The sequence below is a fragment of the Parambassis ranga genome, chromosome 24 (genome assembly GCF_900634625.1).
Source record: "Parambassis ranga chromosome 24, fParRan2.1, whole genome shotgun sequence".
Classification (NCBI taxonomy): Eukaryota; Metazoa; Chordata; class Actinopteri; family Ambassidae; genus Parambassis; species Parambassis ranga.
The window spans coordinates 12,018,193-12,036,798 of NC_041043.1; the positions used below are offsets into that span (position 1 = coordinate 12,018,193).

The window sequence follows — 18,606 nt, forward strand, 5'->3', positions numbered from 1 at the left end:
CTACAATTCTGTCACTCAAGGTGATGCCCAAGAGAAAGCGAGAGAGAGAGAGAGAGAAACCAAAGGTCTAAAAACGTCTGCGAGTGCTCAGGTATGCCCTCACAAAAAAAAAAAAAAAAAACACACACCACATAGTCACACACCCTCCAAATCCAATCCACAAGGAAACCACCTGAGCAGTGTCACAACCCCCTTAAAAACTGGATCAACAGCGGTGTGACCACAAGGGAGCTGACCTCTTCACCGCCGTCTTAATCCCTAATCCCTCATTACAGGCTGCGCTATCAGGCCTTATCAGGATTCCTCTACACAGACTAACAGAGATTAACACTGGCTCAACACACTCTCTGGCACATCAAAGAGTGGCGGCTTAACACTCTACTAGTAATTATTGCTTTTCCTGTTTCTTAGCAAAGAAAAGAAAAAGTCAAAGTGGAGAAAGGAGAGAAGTGGCAAAAGGTGTTAGAGAACTATTTTGTCCTCTTAAGGTAAGCTTAGACATAAATAGAGAATGTGGAGACAGGGTGTCTCAATTTGGTAAACGAGTAAAACACATTATAAACTGTCAGAAGATATTGTATCCCAAAGATTTTGATGGTTCTCTGGCAGCATATTTATATTTAAGTGAAATTTGACATGATATTTATTTGGTTTTCTTTAGGTTTATTTGTTGGCGGTTTAAATTGGGGCAACCGGACTCAAGATTTGTTTTATTTAAGACGTTTCGCCACTCCCCCAAGTTTGATCATCATCAAAGATCACATACTTTTTCAGGGAAATCAGCTGATGTTTTGGGTGATTAGCTGATTCTACAAGGTTCACAAACTTTTAAGCATCCTTGCAGATGTGTAATGTGAAATAAAAATGAAAATACACTGGGCTTTTGAACTGCACTAAATGTTATTTTTAGAGTAAAGTTAAAATTAATCAGCTTTTGATCAGAAGTTGGAGCTTGGTGAAGTCGTATTATGGACATGGCCACTAGTTCAGCTCAGATGTGGCTGAATGTTCAATGCATCTCACATCTCTTGCTTCTAAATTGCTAATCCTAGAGCTGAATTCCATTGAGATGCAGCATAAACAGTGTGCGCTGCTGTACACTGTTACACATACAAATAGGCAACCTGGCTATACACCAAAAGGGGAGCAGAGTGGCTGCACCTTTGTGATGGTTTACATTTGTTTCCTGAATTGCCAGTACAATAAGCAGTGGCTCAAGGGGCAAAGCGAGAGCTGAGAAAAGGATGGAATGAAATGAAAATGTGAAACACATCTGAATGGAGATTGAAGGCTGTAAAGATTAAAATATAATTGTGCCGCAGACTGTATCACAATGGTGAGGCTGGAGCCAGATTGCTGCAAGGTGTTTTTGTGCACACAAAAAAAGCCTAAACAGACAGACACACACATGATGACAGTTAAGGTGAAGACTGCAGGATGATGACTAGCTGATAGGAGAGAAATTGCATCACACCCAGGATGACCTAGCCTCTCCTGGCAGGGACACAATCAACCACTAAAAGTCTCCCTGCCAGTCAGACCCTACCAGGTCTCTGCAGGATTCTCCAAGTCAGACCGTGAGATGAACACACTACTGGGGTCAAGGCCTCCATTGTAGAAAGCAGCCTCAGTTCTTATAAAAATCTCACGTGACATCACTAATGTCTTGTGTGATGTCTTTCCTGTGCCGTGCAGACTGGTAGCTAGGTCGAGAACGGTAGAACACACACACACGCACACACACGCACGCACACAGCCCGATGCTGGAGCGAATGAGAAAATTAGACTCCTGACTGAGGTCTGAATCTGATCAGATAAGAACATAAATACCTTGCAGCAGACTCCACATTAATCTTCACTTTCTGTTCACATAAACACACACAAACAGACACACACACTGCCACAGCAGCTTTGTCAATCTTGATGTTGTACGTGTTACAAGTCAGCGAGGTGGCGATAATAACCCAGAGCAGGTTCAGATTTATACAATCTCATGCAACCAGCCTGATGAGACCGGACTAACAGATGAAACTGTTTACTCGTACAGAACAACAACATTAAAACAGCTGTTTTGAAGTGGTCTCAAGGAAGTTCATAGTAACAACAGAGACTAGAATACTAGAATATTTCAAATTTTAGACTTTTTAATGTAAAAAATAATTATCATTCATACTGAAGAGAACCTGTGGAGCACTTTATATGAAGGACATCAAAAGGGAGGTGACCTATTATTGAAAATCAATACTTTCCTGGATAAGGTAGACAAAAGAAACCCTCAGTTACACAACCACACAACCTTAAAGCTTCTGGCAGGATAGAAAAAGACGCACCCTGTGTGACACTGAGAACTTAAATACAGTCTTTACCTACACACAAGGGCATCTTACACACACACAGACACACTCTGAGCAGCTGTGATCGATACCAAGCCATTTCTGTAATGGTGGTGTAGTTAAAAAGAAATTAAGAGAATTATTATCTGTCTCAGGCTTCGGCCGTAGGCCTCAAGGCAACATGGTTAGATCCATTAGTGAGGGCACCAAAATGCATGTACACACACACACACACACACAAACATAAACACATTCTGGGGACACTTGTGTTAGCTGCCTGGAAGAATCCATGACCCAAAGACAGATAAAGGAGAAAAATAGGCATATTTAAAGCAGTTAATTCACTGAGGATTTAATGTAATGGTTTTTTTAATGTTTGTAAATTATCGATTCTTTTACTCCCTCTTATGTCCTTTCTCTTATCCTCCATCTTTTCTTTATCTATAATGGACTACTGCGCTGCAATAAAGCTCAACAGTTTTATTACACAATGAGCTGCAGAGAGAGAAAAAAAATCAAACGGACAAAAAAAACAGCAAACTGAAGGGCAACTTACTGAAAGAGCTTAATATTACACATGCTTGGCTTCTTTTAAATGCAGACTGGAGGCTCATAGAGTAGTTACTGTAACTACCTGTTGTGAGAATAATGAAAGATCTTTAGCTCTAGAGATTAAAAACCATGCATGCACACCATTTGCTTGCAAAAACACAGTATGGATATGCATTTTAAATGTGCATCATTTAAGCGAGTACATGCATATTTCATTGTTTTTACATTCGGCCTTTAAAACAGATGTGTGTAATGTGCATGAAGTCACATTAAGCTTGGTAATACATGGGTGTGTGTATGAGAGGTGATTAGTGATCACTAAAGGGTTTTTCATTAGTCTATCCCTGGGCACTTGACAACAAAGGCATAAATTACCTCCAGCAGATTACCCACTAATCTCCAGCAATGCACTCCCGTCTCTCTCTCTCTCTCTCTCTCTCTGTGTGTGTAACCCTCATCCTCATTAACGTCTCTGCCTTTATGATCCTCCTTCTCTGGTGTGCAACCTAATCAAACAATCAGTGTTGAATCTGGCAGCACTCTCTTCAGTCCCCCACACCTTCTACAACTTAAATACCATTTTATTTTACTATAATACATCACAGCACAGCTGGTATTTTAGCTAATATGAGGAGTAAAATTACTTAATTTAACATTTCTTTGAACAAACACCTGGCGACACCTGATTCACACAGGCCAGAGACAGGCTGCTCTGAGTCGGACTTTTCCGCCCACTCAACAAATGCTTCTGAGACGTAGAAGCTGGTTGTGTCTTCAGTATTTTTAGTCCTTGTCTTCAGAATTTTGTATAAACTTAAACCATATTCAGTCACACTGGACAAAAGCAACACAATGAGCCACTAACACTGCCTTCAATATGAAGGGACACAATCATGATCCACGTCTAAGGGTATTGCTCAAGGACCAATCAAGCCTGGATCCTTCCAAGGATGTGCTCTGTAGCCTGTAGGAATTGTTTGTTATAAACCATCGGTACATTTAAAACATCATTTTCATCGCTGTCTGATAACAGTGCTGACTAACCAACAGTTTGACTGACTGCATACCTGCCAAAGTCAACTTTATCCAGGAGCTCCTGTCTCCTCCTGTTCTCTTTCTCTTTCTTTATGTCCAGCTCATCATCGTCTGACAGGATGTCTTCATAAGGAAGGTCATCCAGGTCAACATCACCTGGCATGATAAACCTGAGAGACAGGAATGTATTAGAACAGGCAGACGTGTGGTAAGAAAAAGTTGACAAGTGAAAAACATTTGTATGAATATTTATAGATGTATGAGTTGTTTTTGTATCTTCACACACGCCCTACCTGCCACCATCTTCCCTGTTTCCTATCGCAATCAAGGCCTCGAGGTCGGTTCCTTTCAGGCCGTACTGCAGAAGCTCTTTGGCTGCATCAACATTCTCTGGGACACGCTCCACACACTCATGCAGCACCCATGAGCGCTTGCGGATCTTGCTCTGGGTGGGATGTAGCGAATGGAAGGAGAAGCGACGAGCGAGTTCAGAAGAAATGATGGGATAAAATGAGATACAGAATTAGGAAGGGAGGGTGTGGAAATTTGCTACAAATTGGTAAAAAATGATGCGTGAAATAGAGTAAGGGGGTAGTACCGCACTTAAGCAGGAGCCTCTCCCACTCCCCTGCACATATACTGTTTTTTTTCTTCTTTTTTTTTGTTTACCAGACATGTAATATACTGTGATAAACACCAAAAATCTGATACAATTCTTCATCTTAACAATCTCTCCTGCTCATTTCCTCCCCTCAGTTCATTCCACTCTTACCAGATAATCTTGTATTGAAGCGATGCTGACGGTACTCTTCCTCCACTGTCTCTGGTAGACAAGGTCAGAGTCCAGATTGTATGCTTGGGCAAGAGACAGAGCTTCGCCATATTCCTCATTGTCAATCTAGGACATAAAGAAAAATGCACACGGTCAACATTGTTATGAAGATAGTTATATTTCCTTCACTCTGTGGAATAGAAAGCAGATGTATATGAAATTGTATATTGTAATGTAATGTATATTGCATTTTTGATGAGAAGCTTGACCAGACAGCACTTTAAATTAATCTTTGGTTTTCTGATGTTAGGCAAGCATCCAAAATAAACAGTAAAAGAGGCATCCATTCATTTTGTATTCTGTAAGACACGTTCTTTGTTTTTCTATATTCCATTATCATCCCAAGGGTGAGTGGCTGATTTATTCTTCATCCACAAAGGTCTTAAAAAGAATTAAACGAATAACACTAATTTCATTCAAACCTCAAGGTACCTCAAATACAACATCCAAGAAAAAAAAAGACAACAGAAGGCCTAATTTCGATCACACTGAAGGACAGGCAGTTCGATGTTTTGAATGCACTTCCGTATGCATACAGAATACTCAAACGCCGAACAAGAACCCGAGCAAGTTTAAAAATAAATTGGTGAAATTTGATGGTACTAATTCTGATGTCTGACTCACAGAGGAGTGAGAACAGAAGCCATTTAAAATGTAAAACAGCATAGTGGATGCTCCATTTATTCCTATTTTCCTTGGTGAACTCATCATATGCTACACACCGTGCAGCTCCTTGCAACCAATGGTTTCTGGTAGGAGCCACAGATAGCAAAACAGTATATGGTATCAGACTAGATTACTAACATTTAAGCCAGTATCAGAGGCATTTAATGCATTTCAATATATAAACAAGGCAAAAAAAACAACCTTTCTCTTAGAAGTACATATATGATATTTAACCAAAATAATCCCATAATTACCAGTGGATGAAATATTAGCATCTACCATAAAATAAATTATATCATTATAAGTAAATTAAGGTATCTGATGCATTTTAATGGCAAGCAATTATGAATATCCGACGAAAACGAATTAGCGTATTAAGAAAACTGATGGGCCGCTCTCAATCTCTGACGAGCAGGAGATGCAAGGATCAACTAAAACCAGACAACATATTTTTCTTTCTACATTTTTCCCTTTATAAATTGACATCACCCATTTTTTTTAGAAAAGGCACTGAAGGTGCAAGCAAAGGAAATTGAACATTTAGAGTAAAGAAATGCTTTATAGTCATATCCTTTCCTTCAGATAGTAATTTGACACTTTCTGGTAAAAATCTCCAAATTGAGAGTCCAATGCTTTTTTTTCCTGTTTATCTGTGTGGAAAGTATGTATGATTTATTCAACGTGTCAGACAGCAGCCACACAGCAGCAGGTTATTTTAAATGACATAGTAACATAGCAATGCTGAACAACATGCTGATTTTTATCAGGTATGTTTACAAGGTGTCTTTTAGCATGTCAGCATGTGCTACTTAGCATGCCAAGGCTGACCTGAATGACATTAGTATTGGTAGTGGATTATTTAAACAAAGGACAAGTCAGGGTAAGATGGTGACTTTGACAAATATGACACACGAATAACTGTTACTTACGAAGCATTGTTATTAATAATGGCCTGGCATTGTAATGCAAAAAGTTTTTTTTTTCATATCAATGTCTCACACAATGATTTAATTCAACACTGAAATGACACCTCAGTTTATGCAGGCCCACTCAGTGTGTGTGTGAAAGTGTACAGTGGCTGACAGACACGCCGAGTATCCATCGCTTACAGTGTGTAGGAGTACAAAGCAACACATTAGCCAGACTGTGGTTCCTGGAGGGCAATAAGAACCCCACACAGTTAAACCTCACGTAGGAGGACATCAAAAAAACACTTCCATCTCTCTCTGGATTCAGATAATAAAGCTGTTAGCGGCTCTGCCGTATACATGCAGGGTTACGCGATCCAAATGCATCATCAAGCTCTTAAACACATGAAGAGGCTGACTTGAGGAAATAACCTGGAATCACTTGCTCTGGTCTTTTCACAGTCTATTGGACTACAAACCTTGACTGTTGGACAGATCAGACCATTCGGGGTTTTCAAGAGTGAATTAATTTGGAATTGTCAAGCTATGCCAAAACAAGCAGACATATAAACAAAAGCCAAACATGCATGCATGAATGTATACATGCACATATGTACATACAAGCAGACAAAACAGAAGCCTCTTACCCAGCACTTAAAAGGCTACATATGGTACATGTGAGAAAAAAAAAAAAACAATCCGATGGAGAGGAGCAGCATCTGGGGAAGTGTCACCGGCACCAAGTGTTACAAAGAGATAATAATGATGTATTACTTTGTAACTCTCCACTGTTAGGATTGATGGTGATGACTAATGGCATCTAATGATGATGACAATGATGAAGAAGGCAGTAGATGATGGGTCATAAAAATGACTGATGAACCGTGTTAAAACTTGGGGACCGTCGAGAGCCGATATCACTCACTTGCTGTGCTCCGTGATAAAGCATGTTGTTGTCTTTGCAGCAATTTGTAGCAAGTAGCACCAACAGACATATTTCTAATACGTCAATTAGCATTTCAGAGAATCCCCCCGGGGACTGAAAAATAGCCTTAAAGCAGACTGAACATCTTGCTGTGTTTTTTTTATTTCTCCCACAACAGACTTCTGGAGAGGATCCAACAAAACAATAGCACTTGGCACAAGACTTGTTTAGTCAGAAAGCAATTTTGCAGATCAGCCTGTTACAGATCAGTTACTGACCGATTCCATGACATCCTTCAGCAGCTGCCCAATTAAATGGCAAAAAGAAATGTCATGGTAAATACGATACCCACCATTGAGGAAAATAGAAATCTGCTCCTTAAAAATAATGATCACTGGCATTACAGTAAGGCACATGTGACAGATATAGCCTACCAGTTTGAATATGATAAAGGCCTTGCGTAATTGAGAACTGAATATCTTTGAAATATTAAACAGGCAATATCTATGTCTTTGCCAAATTCAATTTATAGCATGTGAACTTGCACATCAGCATTGGAATTGTTTAGATTGCTGAGCGTTCAAATTTCGAACATGAAGGCATTCCAGCATGAACACTGACGATAGCTTTTTACAACCCAAACACATAAGCATTTTGTACCGTGCGCCGCAATGAATAAGTAAATAGTAACAGAAACGTGGCATCCTATTTTCACCTGAGCTGTGCTACTATCTCTTAAAGCTGAAAACACAACTGTGACATTATCAAAGCTGTCCACACATGTCACACTAGTTATGTTAAATAAAGAATATGAAAGACAAACTCATTGCTTACACACAGAGCAGTCAGATTCCTGCTGTCAAATGCTAATGAAAATGCTAACATTCTGATATTTATTAAGTATACTATGATGACCACTACACTTAGCAACTGATTTAGTTGTGCAAGCCATTTGCCAGTGGAAAATTAAAGTGAAATTCTGGAGTGAGAATAATTCATCCAATAGCATTGCAACATTTCATCCTAAAAATGCCAAACACAGTGGCGTTAGAGAAAGTTCCTGACAGTGATTAACAGTCATTTACTACCTTTTGTGGATCGTGGTTGCCCCTTCAATAATAAACCGTTAAGTCATCAACCAATGAACACATAAATTAGGGACATCTGATTAAAACAATGTGCATATTTATATGGTTAAAATGCCTGCACTGGCTGTGTTTTATGGTATTTGCTTGACCAAAAACAATGACTCTTTGCCTGCATGCAACATAATCCTGCTCAGTACTGATGAAAATGTAATCTGAAACCAGAAAGATCATTACGGTAGTTTATTAAGAGCAGCAAACGGAGCACTTACCTTCCTCTGATAGAGTTCCTCTGGTGTGGTTGACCTCAGGCTGACCAGACGATAGTTCTTGATTACAGTGCGTGGGCGTTTGCGTGGTGGGGCGAACCGTTCCATCTCTGTCACATAATACAGACCCTGCTTGATGTAGCCAAAATAGCGGGCTTTTGCAGAGGACTCTTCATCTGAATCAGAGTCTCCACCTTCATCTCCCTCCTCATCCTCGCTGGCCGTGCCACTAAGGTTGCTCTCCAGGCGCCCGCGCTTCTGGGCCAGCCTTACTTCACACTGATAAACAGAAGGCAAAAACAGGAGACGCCAAAAATTAAGATGAGGGCAAAAGCAGATAGATTTAAACAGCCCGACACAACTGATGTATAACATAAATTTGAATTAAACAGCTAACATATGGCGATCATAAAACCACAGTTGTTTTTTTAATATAGTGTACATCTGTCTTATTGGCTTGAATGAGACTCAGACTAATAGCTTTTTATCCTGAATAACGTTCTAGAGCTGCACATAGACACATATTTGTCAGCAGTAAACGATGGATGACAAAAAAGAAGCAAAGTTTACACCTAGAGGTACTTAAGTATGTAAAGTGATCACAAAACAACAGCACAGTCAGCCTGTTCAATGGAAAAACTCAAGACAAGCAGTACTTCTCTAGTTTAGGGGGTAAATTATTTTTAATTCCTATGCTGCATCACATATTTTGTAGTCATGCCCCTCTAGGCTGTAGCTTTCTATAAAAAAACTACTTGTGCACGCTACATAAAAATCACATTATTCCTCATATGCGGAAACATAACCATAATAATACAAGCACCGGTTTCAAGGAACTATCAATACACAGTGATTCAAGAACAGACAACCCTCCCCCAACTCCATGGTGAGCCAGGCTGATGAAACATTCCCCGAGATGTGGCATCTGAAGAAATCTCTCCCTTTTTCTTTGTCTCTATGCAATTAGATGAAAAACTAAATAAAAGAAGAGCAGTGAAGTAAAAGAGCAGGCTGTTGAGATATCGGGGGGGGGGGGGGTCTGTGGTCGTGGGTCGTGGTCTGTGTATGGGGGGGATCAGGGCACAGGGAAACATATTTCATCATCACAAGTCTGGATGTCGTCATAACAACGACATAAAGCCCCATTAAATCCATAAACATCTGACATTTGGCTTCAGCTGGTAATTAGGGCATAATGACTCTGAGGTAGTCACAGGTACTCCGTCCGCCTTCAAGCTGCACTCAAACATTGAGTTTAAAGATCCTCACGTGCAACATATACAAAATTAAGTGTTGTAACGTGTCACCAGCCTCCACAATTGCTTATTCGGTTAAATGTAACTCCTTTTAGTCACAAAAAACTGCCCTTTGGGGAATCACATCACAAAGGATCTATCACATATCAGTCTGTTTGTGCTGCACACACAAGTACAGTCAATGTTACTGTACAACAAACTCTCTTTGCATCAGACATGTTGTACTTAAATGCCCTTTTTGTTTCAACTCTCTTTTGTTTAATAATTAAAAGAAAAGAGAAGAACTGGCATTCCTATAACAGACTTGGGACCACTTCAGTCTATTGTTGTTGTTTTACCAAGGCAGTGCATTCTGGGATAGGATGCAGGCCCGCTTCACCATAAACTGAACGGGCAGTTTGGATGAAAAAGCAACTGTCCTTTTGTCTATATGGCTTTTAAGGCCCTCAAGGCTAAAATCTATACTCTATGACTAAAGGATCTACAAACTTTTTCCATCTGTTTACCAAACTACACACTCAAACCACTGTCTTGACATTTACCTCCAGGCTGAGGAAGCCCCCATCATGCGCTGCAGTGACTTGAGGTGAAGACTCAAACCATTCACAAGATTTACCCAAGAGGTTGCGCAACGTCCTGACGGATGAGACGGTGACGGAGCCAGAGCAGCGGGCCAGAATCAACACGTTTTCACTCCACCAGCTAACATCCACCAGTGGGTAGTACTGCTCCTTATCTGGCAAGACATAAAGGCAATGATGGGCAAAAACCAAAGGATTAATGTATTTGTAACAAGAAAAAAATCCTTTGTGCACTTGTACATTTTGGGATCATAAGCTCTTATGCAATTAACATTTCTGAATTCTGATCTCTGACATACTTATACATGTGGACAAGTGACATCTCTCGTCATATACACGGATTATGGCTTACACAAGCTGTCACATCTGTCATCTAAACTGGCCCAAAACTGTCAAAAAGAGATTTCCAGCAGCACAAACAGGAGTACACACACACACAAATACACACATCCACAGGCATGGACACTGAAGAGGGAAATTATTTGCCAGTCGTGGCATACACTTTACGGTTTTTATATCTAAATAACTGTATAACTCAGTGTCAAAGATCATTAAATTGTATCCACTGCGCAGCGCCATGTCAGCAACAAAGTCAGCTCTCTCTAGCCTTTCAGGCCAAACTACCTTTTATTTTCTTCCTTCTCTCCAGCGATGTCTTCCACTCCGGGTTGATCTCCTCAAATCCTGGCTGCAGGGAGGACCAAGTGATGGAGGCACCAAAGAAGAAGAAAAGAAGCGAGACGGGGGGAAGAAATTAATCTGCTAGCCCTGTTTACACTTGGAGCATACCCACATACACACACACACACATATACAGCAGTGAGGCAGAACATACACACACGCTGCATAAATCGGCAAAACACTCTGCAAATCTAAGTTCTCCATAAGCCACCTCACTTGGCACACAGATTAATACAGTCAGTCAAGCATTTAATGTACAAAATATGACCAGGACACACACAGATTTCCTCTGCTTAGGCAAAATCGTGGAAGCGGTAACAAACACAAACCAATACAAGAGCGTACCTGTTGGTCTTGGCTCCATGTGGCTCTCTGTTTGAGGGAGGGGACGTCCCAGAGAGACAGGCGACCGGAGAAGTGAATGACAGCCAGCAGGGTGCAATCGGGGCTCAGACTCATGCGAAACACACCGTCCTAGACAACAAACATGTTTACACACACACACCACTTTTTATTACAGAGAATGGTCACAAGCGTTTACAGATTTAACTTGTAATCTGCTGCATCACCTTTTCATCTCCCTGTCTAGAAAACCATCTGAAGCTGGGGATCCTGAAGAAACCTCTCTTCGGATTCTAAACACACAGGGCAATATGCGTATTAGACTTTTCGTGAATACTTTTTTGCATCAACATGTGTGTACATCTCCTCACCGTACTGACGTCCTCCTCATAGCTGGTGACCTGCTTGTAGTGTGGTGAGCCAGAAAGAACTCTCCAGGCCGTGATGCCACAGCATGAAGCCTTAGATGTGGTGTCATCCCCTGATTCACAGCCTCCTACCAGCAGCAACCTAAAAAAAAAAACGTGCACACACACACACACATTGTGGTGATTGTGCCACAACAAATCGATTTCTTCTGCAAAGAGTGAAACTGAATTTTGTTAGTCACTGAGGTCATACTTCAGCATGTTTATCAGTTAGAATTCACACTACTGAAGTGCCATTTACAGTGCAGCAGATTTAAACATTAATCATAAAAAAAGTGAGTGTGGTTGAATTCAATTATTTAGTACTGTTAAGACAAAAAGCGCCACAGTGGAGATGTCTCTCTGCAGTGAGAACATGCAACAATGGTCAGGAACTTTGGTAGAGGTGGGTGGAGCAGCTCAACACTGCCCCCTGGTGCAGAGAAATTGTATATTTAAAAAAAACACCTTAGGCTAAGGGTTTGTTTATAAACTGATAAAGAGCTACTATGTGTGATAAAATAGATGCACACGTCTCATATGAGGCGTTTCTGTCTGTATTCTGTGATCTTTCGGTTTCATGAAAACAGGCTACATGTATAATTCCTGTCGTACATGTGTGTATACTGCACTATGTCTGAGCATGCATTCATAATAAATTTCTTTTTTTTTAAATAATTAGGGTCATTTTTTTTTAAACAATGTTTTATCACCATTTATTTTTTTTCTTATTTTTATTCTCTCTGTAGCTGACCCAGTTTTTCACACAGGGATCATTAAAGTTTTATCACATCTATCAGTTGGCAAAGACTCAACAGTAGCTGCCAAAATCCATTAAGCTGCCCAAAAAGCTCAGCTGGCCAAAATAAATCTAGTTTGTGCAGTGGGTGAAAGCAGTAAGGTCGCGGGTAAAAAGCAGACGTAATTAACTAAACTCTTTGAATGCTGTGTGGTAAAGATATACAAGGACAATCTGGGCTGCTGTAGTTAATTCCTGCAGATATCACATTAAAGTGATTGGTTCATTTATTCCTGGCGGTGTTCCATAACGGAACATCTTGAGCTAATGCACGAACGTCTATATACAGAATCTATGTGTATTGTATATGTGCATAAACTGTCTCCAAAGCAACTTTTTTTTGAGCTAAAAGAAAGTTTGATGCAGGAAACTCGAATTTTATTCCAGCTCACCAATCAATATAATACATATTTAGGATTCTATTGGTCATGCCCCTAGATGCCAAATGATGAAAGCCTTCGAAATCCCTCTGCAACTTTCAAATTCAGATATTTAAGCTGTACATGGTGAGGCATCGCTTCATCTGTAATGGGGTTTTCAAGATGAAAATTGAGGCAAAGTACGTATAAGGATGTCTGAATATAAATGTATGAAAAACACTCTTGATAAAATACTGCTCTAATAGAGGTAGACTCAGACTGCGGAGGCCACAAGAGAAAATAAAATTGTCTAAAGTTGTCTAGAGTTCAAGCATTTATTAGACAAGACTGTCGTTGATAGATTAAAACATTAATATTAAGAATTAATATCTTCATTCTTAAACATAGTGGGTATATTTAACAGACACTTGAGACGGACAGAGCTGACGCTTAACGTACCGGTGGCCAGGATGGTAGATCGCCGATGTGATGCCATGGGAGTAGTGGGAGGAAAAATTAAACGCGTGGTTCTCCTGAAAGTTCTGATTGGTTCCCACGCTGAAATAGAAACAAATGAAAGTCAAACTATGGCACAGCCACACAGAATGAAGCACTTATAATGGCTCCTAAGCAAAAGTAAACCAAAAAATTTAGTATAGTAAGTAAAGAGTGTCAGCTGTCGCTTAGAGAGCAGTCCAAATATTTAAGCTGTCATTTAAACTTGAAACTAAAGATATAGAGATATTCTCTACAGGCAGAGAGTGAGTGGAAGTGCAGGCACTATAACTGTTAACCCATCAATATAACATCAGGAAATTAGCATGAGTGAGTTGATGTAACTGGTGCAGGACTTTAATTTAGCCGAGGTGATGCAATGAGAGTACGTGGGAGGAAAACCTGAAGGTGTGATAATCCTAAATCTTTTGATTGGTTCCCACCCTGAGGTTGACAGGCAGAGCGGCAGGGTGGATAGACAAATGACAAGAGGCCAATAATTGAACTACACTATGGCACATAAACAATCAGAACATGAGCAATAATGTGAAATGTGTTAATGGTACAACAAAGCTGTTTTGAGGAAGATGACAGAGCAATTTCATTCCCGGTTGCAATTAAAATGAAACGTGGTAAAATATATAATCTAATTTAGGTGGGCAATCTAAATTAGATTGGTACAAGCGGAGCTGTTGTGTAATTTGTGTTGGGGTATCTCACTGGGGAAGTGTTTCATTGCAGTGTAAACTGGATAGAGAGAAGAAGAAAGGGAGGTGAAGGAAAGAAAGGGAGCACAAAGGAAACAGCCAAAGGTAACACAAAGATTCTGACAGTTTCTGCAGACGTTTAAGTGTATATGGCACAGAAAAGCGCCTGTGTGTATGCACACACACACACAAATATATACAGAACTGCTGGTACAGAGGGAGAATGAGAGGTGACTTACTGTCAAGGCTCAGTTATAATTCTGAAATTCTAATTTAATGGAGTTTGAGCGACCATATTCGAAAGCAGTCATTTGAGGAGGAAGAACTCAATACTATAAAATGAACCTGAGAAAATCCGGTACAAAAGTCTCCCACGTCTTAATTACCTCCTCACACACACACAAACTGACGTCTCGGTGGCTTCAAAGCCAGCCAACAGTTATCTGCCTATAACAGAAAAGTAAATCAGCATATCTCTCCCTTTTCAGCAAACATCACTATGCATAGTGACTAACTCAAGGAGTGCAGGATGCCGTCTGATCAAGATTCAACACACAGGCACAATTTCACCCTGTGTCTTGGAATGTCACTGTGCTGCAGCTTGGTGTGACTGCAGCAATCTCATACAATGAAATGGGAATTCTCGGAAACATCGGCACAATGCTAAAATGTTAAATTAAAAAAAAAAAAAGAGAAGGTGTGGGCTGACACGAGGGAGCACAAGGACATATACGCAAACTGCAGCAGGTACGTGCCCGCAAAATCAGATGGCATTAATCAAAACTGTGTGTGGCAACTCCAGGCCATTGCTATTCAAAGAGTGATATCACCACCCGTATAGACAAGCATGCAGCATCAAATTGCATCACAAATAGGGTGCACTGTCCTATGAAGGTTATTTACAGTGCATGCATTTAAATCATGGGATTATAAAGCAACTTAGAGCAGGTGTCTAAATGTGCTGAGAACTCTCAGAAAAATAGGGCTGCAATAAACACCTAGCAACAAATAACTGATAATTACCTGTTTATTGTGCCTGCTGTTGATATGATACCTGGTTACCTATTGAGTTTGTTCACAACCATTTACGACGCCACAAGGATGTGTAAGGTGGAAAACATTCCACTGTTGTAGGCGGCAGTTTTGCAGGATTGCTGTGTATTGCTTGTTAAATAAACTGCTCATGCTGTCACCAGATTTAGTTGTATGTAGCAGGGTTGTATCATGTAAAAGGTGCAAAGAGCAAGGAAGAAGGCAGGTGAAAAATCACAAACAGGAAGGGTACAAATTGATTCTTAATGAGCGAATGAAGAGCTAAAAGGTGTTAGTGCTTTGAAGTCGAATGCAGTGAAAGCAGAGGAAGTGCAAGGAATTGGGATGAGACCAAAGGAATGAGCAGAGCAGGTTACATGTAAGAAGTAAAAGCAGGTGTACTTAAAAACAGTACTTAAAAAAAAAAAGAAATAACATGTCTTCAACTGTTTTGAGCATTGTAAGCTGCTGTGTAAAGTATGTAGCAGAGTAAAATATATGAGACTTGACCTGAGTGGAAGAAATAAGCACAATACATTCATCTAAATTGGAAAATAATGATGCAGCTTGTAGAGGCTTCAGAGGTCTGTGCAGGCCAGCTGGTAAAAATAACTAAAATGGTCTTTTATTTTATTTTAAGTTAGTTTGGCTAATAAGAATATATTTCAGAAATGTAGTTATATCTAGGCGTTTGTCTCTCACCTTACTAGATAGCTCTTGAGTCCACCTCCGTATGTGATAACGAGGAGCTCAGCTGACCACTGAGCGCTCGCTGTATACTCCAAGAAGATCAGGCCTGCCACCGCGCAGCTGAAATCCCCAGGAAAACTCACCGCCTGGATAAAGACAGAAAGAGTCAAAGGAAATCAAAAGATGCAGAGAAATGGGTGCACTTTCTTACTGGTTTGTGGATCCACCAAAAATGTACAAGGCCAAACAACAAAGAAACATAATACCAGCAACATGAAATACAGACAGAAAAAAAAGAAAATATGAGACAGGGAAGGCAGGGAACAAAAGGTAGCAGACAAAGAAAGAGTGAGAAAGATGTGGGGGATGGAGAGAAGCATTTTAATTTTTCCATACACACAAATACACACACTCAAATTGATTTTTCTTTTTCATCTGCTCCAAAAAGAAAAGGACCAAGTCTCTGATGTATGCACTTAACAGTGACAAACAAGAGGAACCGTACAGCAGAGCCAGTGTGTAAGAAACACTCGCTGTACATACATAACAAAGAGAGATGCACTAAAGGAATGAGTGTGGCTGGGTGTGGAGGACGAGTGTCTGACATCTCTGACAGGCCAGATACAGGAACAGAGGGAATGATGGACAGAAATGGAGGGATGATAGCATGTAGCACACAGAGGCCATTCAAGTTAGGGAGGAGTGGCAGATGGACTTGAAATGGCAGCACGAGGAGGGGGACAGACATGTGAGGGTGGGAGACATGTGAGAGAAATAAAGGAAGGATGTAGGGAAGACATGTGGGGAGAAGCAGGTGTGTGAAACATAAAAGAGAGGAGGTGAGGAAGATATGAGGAATGGGACAGTGTGAGCAAAGATTAGAGAAGAAAGAACAACAGACAATGAATTAAAAAAGCAGGTGAGACAGACAAAGAGACAAAGAGACATTCTCCTCAAAAGGTGACAGGCAGCTCACAGTGCCCGGTGACACTGACACAGCAGAACTCTGGAGGCTGGATTACAGATGTTCAAATCCTTATAAGTGTTACAAATACAGTCAAATCTGCTGTAGCGTACCATCATTTTGACAAAAGAAAAAGAGAAGAGACATGAAAAGCATGTACTGTAGGGCAATGGCTTTGCAAATATGCACTTGTCTGCCCATATTGCCATCAGTTGGACAATGACAGATGTTACGTTCATAAGGAAAATGGTGTTTGCTTAATGTGATGGACGGATAGTTACCGGCGGAATCACAAAGAGTTCGCTGCCCATTAGGTCGAATAGCCGCACAGTGCCAGTGCTGTCAGCGTAGGCCAGCAGGGTGCAGTCATAACTCCATGCCACCTTCCGCCACTGGGGGTTCGGGTCCTTTGGGACTGCGGCAGATTTAAAAAATAGAAAATTGAAATAGAACATAAGATAGAAATTACAAGTGACAATAGTTTCAAGGGATCGAGCATTACAAAGTGAGTCAGATGAGAAAACCAGTAATCCCCCATTGTTATGTAGTGTGCTGATGACGAATACTGATGGGAGGACAAAAATAATGCTAATGCCATATATCACAATGAGTCCTTAAGGCCTATTCAATTCATCTATGAAGGATGGCTGGAGTAATATCTCAATAATTGTTTCGCAAAGACACAAACATGCACACAGCGAGAGGGGGAGTGAGTAAAAGAGAGGCAGAGAGAAAGCAGGAGGAGGATGGAGATCATAAATCAAGCTTTTATTGAAGTATGGGCCACTGTTTTAGCAATCTGCTGGCTCAGCAGTGCTGTGAGTGTAACCATATCGCTGTGATAAAGCACATCCGTGCCTGCTGGCATTCTCTCAAGGCCTTGCTGTCATCCCTCCCTCTGATAGAGGAGCCAGGACAGGCAGTCTGTGGCCTCCGATCCTGAGTCTGTTTGAAAACCCTGATTACCTCACAACACATTAAACAAATGGAGTGAGACTTAAATAGAGAATATTTAATGCCATTTTTAAACATTCAACTTGATACAACATTTAGCAGAAGCTTCGTTTTCTTGCATTTGGAAAACAGTGTGAAGCGTAATATGATACCACGGGTGCTGTGTCTAAGCAATAAAGTTATGAAAAGGAAGTTATGTTTTTGTTGATATCACATAACGGCGCTATTGGCGTTCATTGTACTGAATTTCTTGGCAGAGGAACGCTGCTGCAACCCCTGGTGGGCAATACTGCAAACGAATGGAGGCGTCTGTTGGATATTGTATGACTAGAATTTTAAATGAAGAACAAAGGAAAGAAGTGGGAGGCAAGACAGACAAAGAGAGCGAGGGAAAATGAGAAGAAGGGAGACGCTGAGAGAGAGAGAGAGAGAAGGAAAACAATAAATCCAGCACCCACTGAGGGAAATAATAGCTCTCCAAAATTTTAAGGCCTAAGTATCAGAGAGAACCCCAGGAAGTAGCCGATTTAACACACCTTTGAGACTCTCAGCTTAGGAGGAGCAGACAAGAACATGGAGCCGTTATGAAAGCCATTGGTAACAAGTGTCTCTTCTGATGTCCTCTTGTTGTTTTGCTCCGTATTTCAGTCTTTTTTTGGCATTTTGTTTTTGGCACTCTCATGCTGCCTCCTTTGCCATCTCATCACCTATTATGAATCGTATACAGTATATTG

The 18,606-nt window shown here is 40.6% G+C and overlaps 1 protein-coding gene across 1 annotated transcript in view; it reads right to left on the reverse strand.

The window, feature by feature from the left end:
* nbas (NBAS subunit of NRZ tethering complex) overlaps positions 1 to 18,606 on the reverse strand; it is a 130,764-nt gene that overhangs the window by 105,946 nt on the left and 6,212 nt on the right. The window contains exons 7-18 of the mRNA XM_028397428.1: positions 17,200 to 17,333; positions 15,967 to 16,100; positions 13,490 to 13,588; positions 11,837 to 11,975; positions 11,693 to 11,758; positions 11,469 to 11,597; positions 11,067 to 11,130; positions 10,404 to 10,597; positions 8,609 to 8,884; positions 4,693 to 4,818; positions 4,214 to 4,365; positions 3,953 to 4,090 (exon numbers count right to left, since the gene is read on the reverse strand). Coding sequence (XP_028253229.1) covers positions 3,953 to 4,090; positions 4,214 to 4,365; positions 4,693 to 4,818; positions 8,609 to 8,884; positions 10,404 to 10,597; positions 11,067 to 11,130; positions 11,469 to 11,597; positions 11,693 to 11,758; positions 11,837 to 11,975; positions 13,490 to 13,588; positions 15,967 to 16,100; positions 17,200 to 17,333 — 1,651 coding nt within the window. The remainder of the gene's footprint in view (positions 1 to 3,952; positions 4,091 to 4,213; positions 4,366 to 4,692; positions 4,819 to 8,608; positions 8,885 to 10,403; positions 10,598 to 11,066; positions 11,131 to 11,468; positions 11,598 to 11,692; positions 11,759 to 11,836; positions 11,976 to 13,489; positions 13,589 to 15,966; positions 16,101 to 17,199; positions 17,334 to 18,606) is intronic.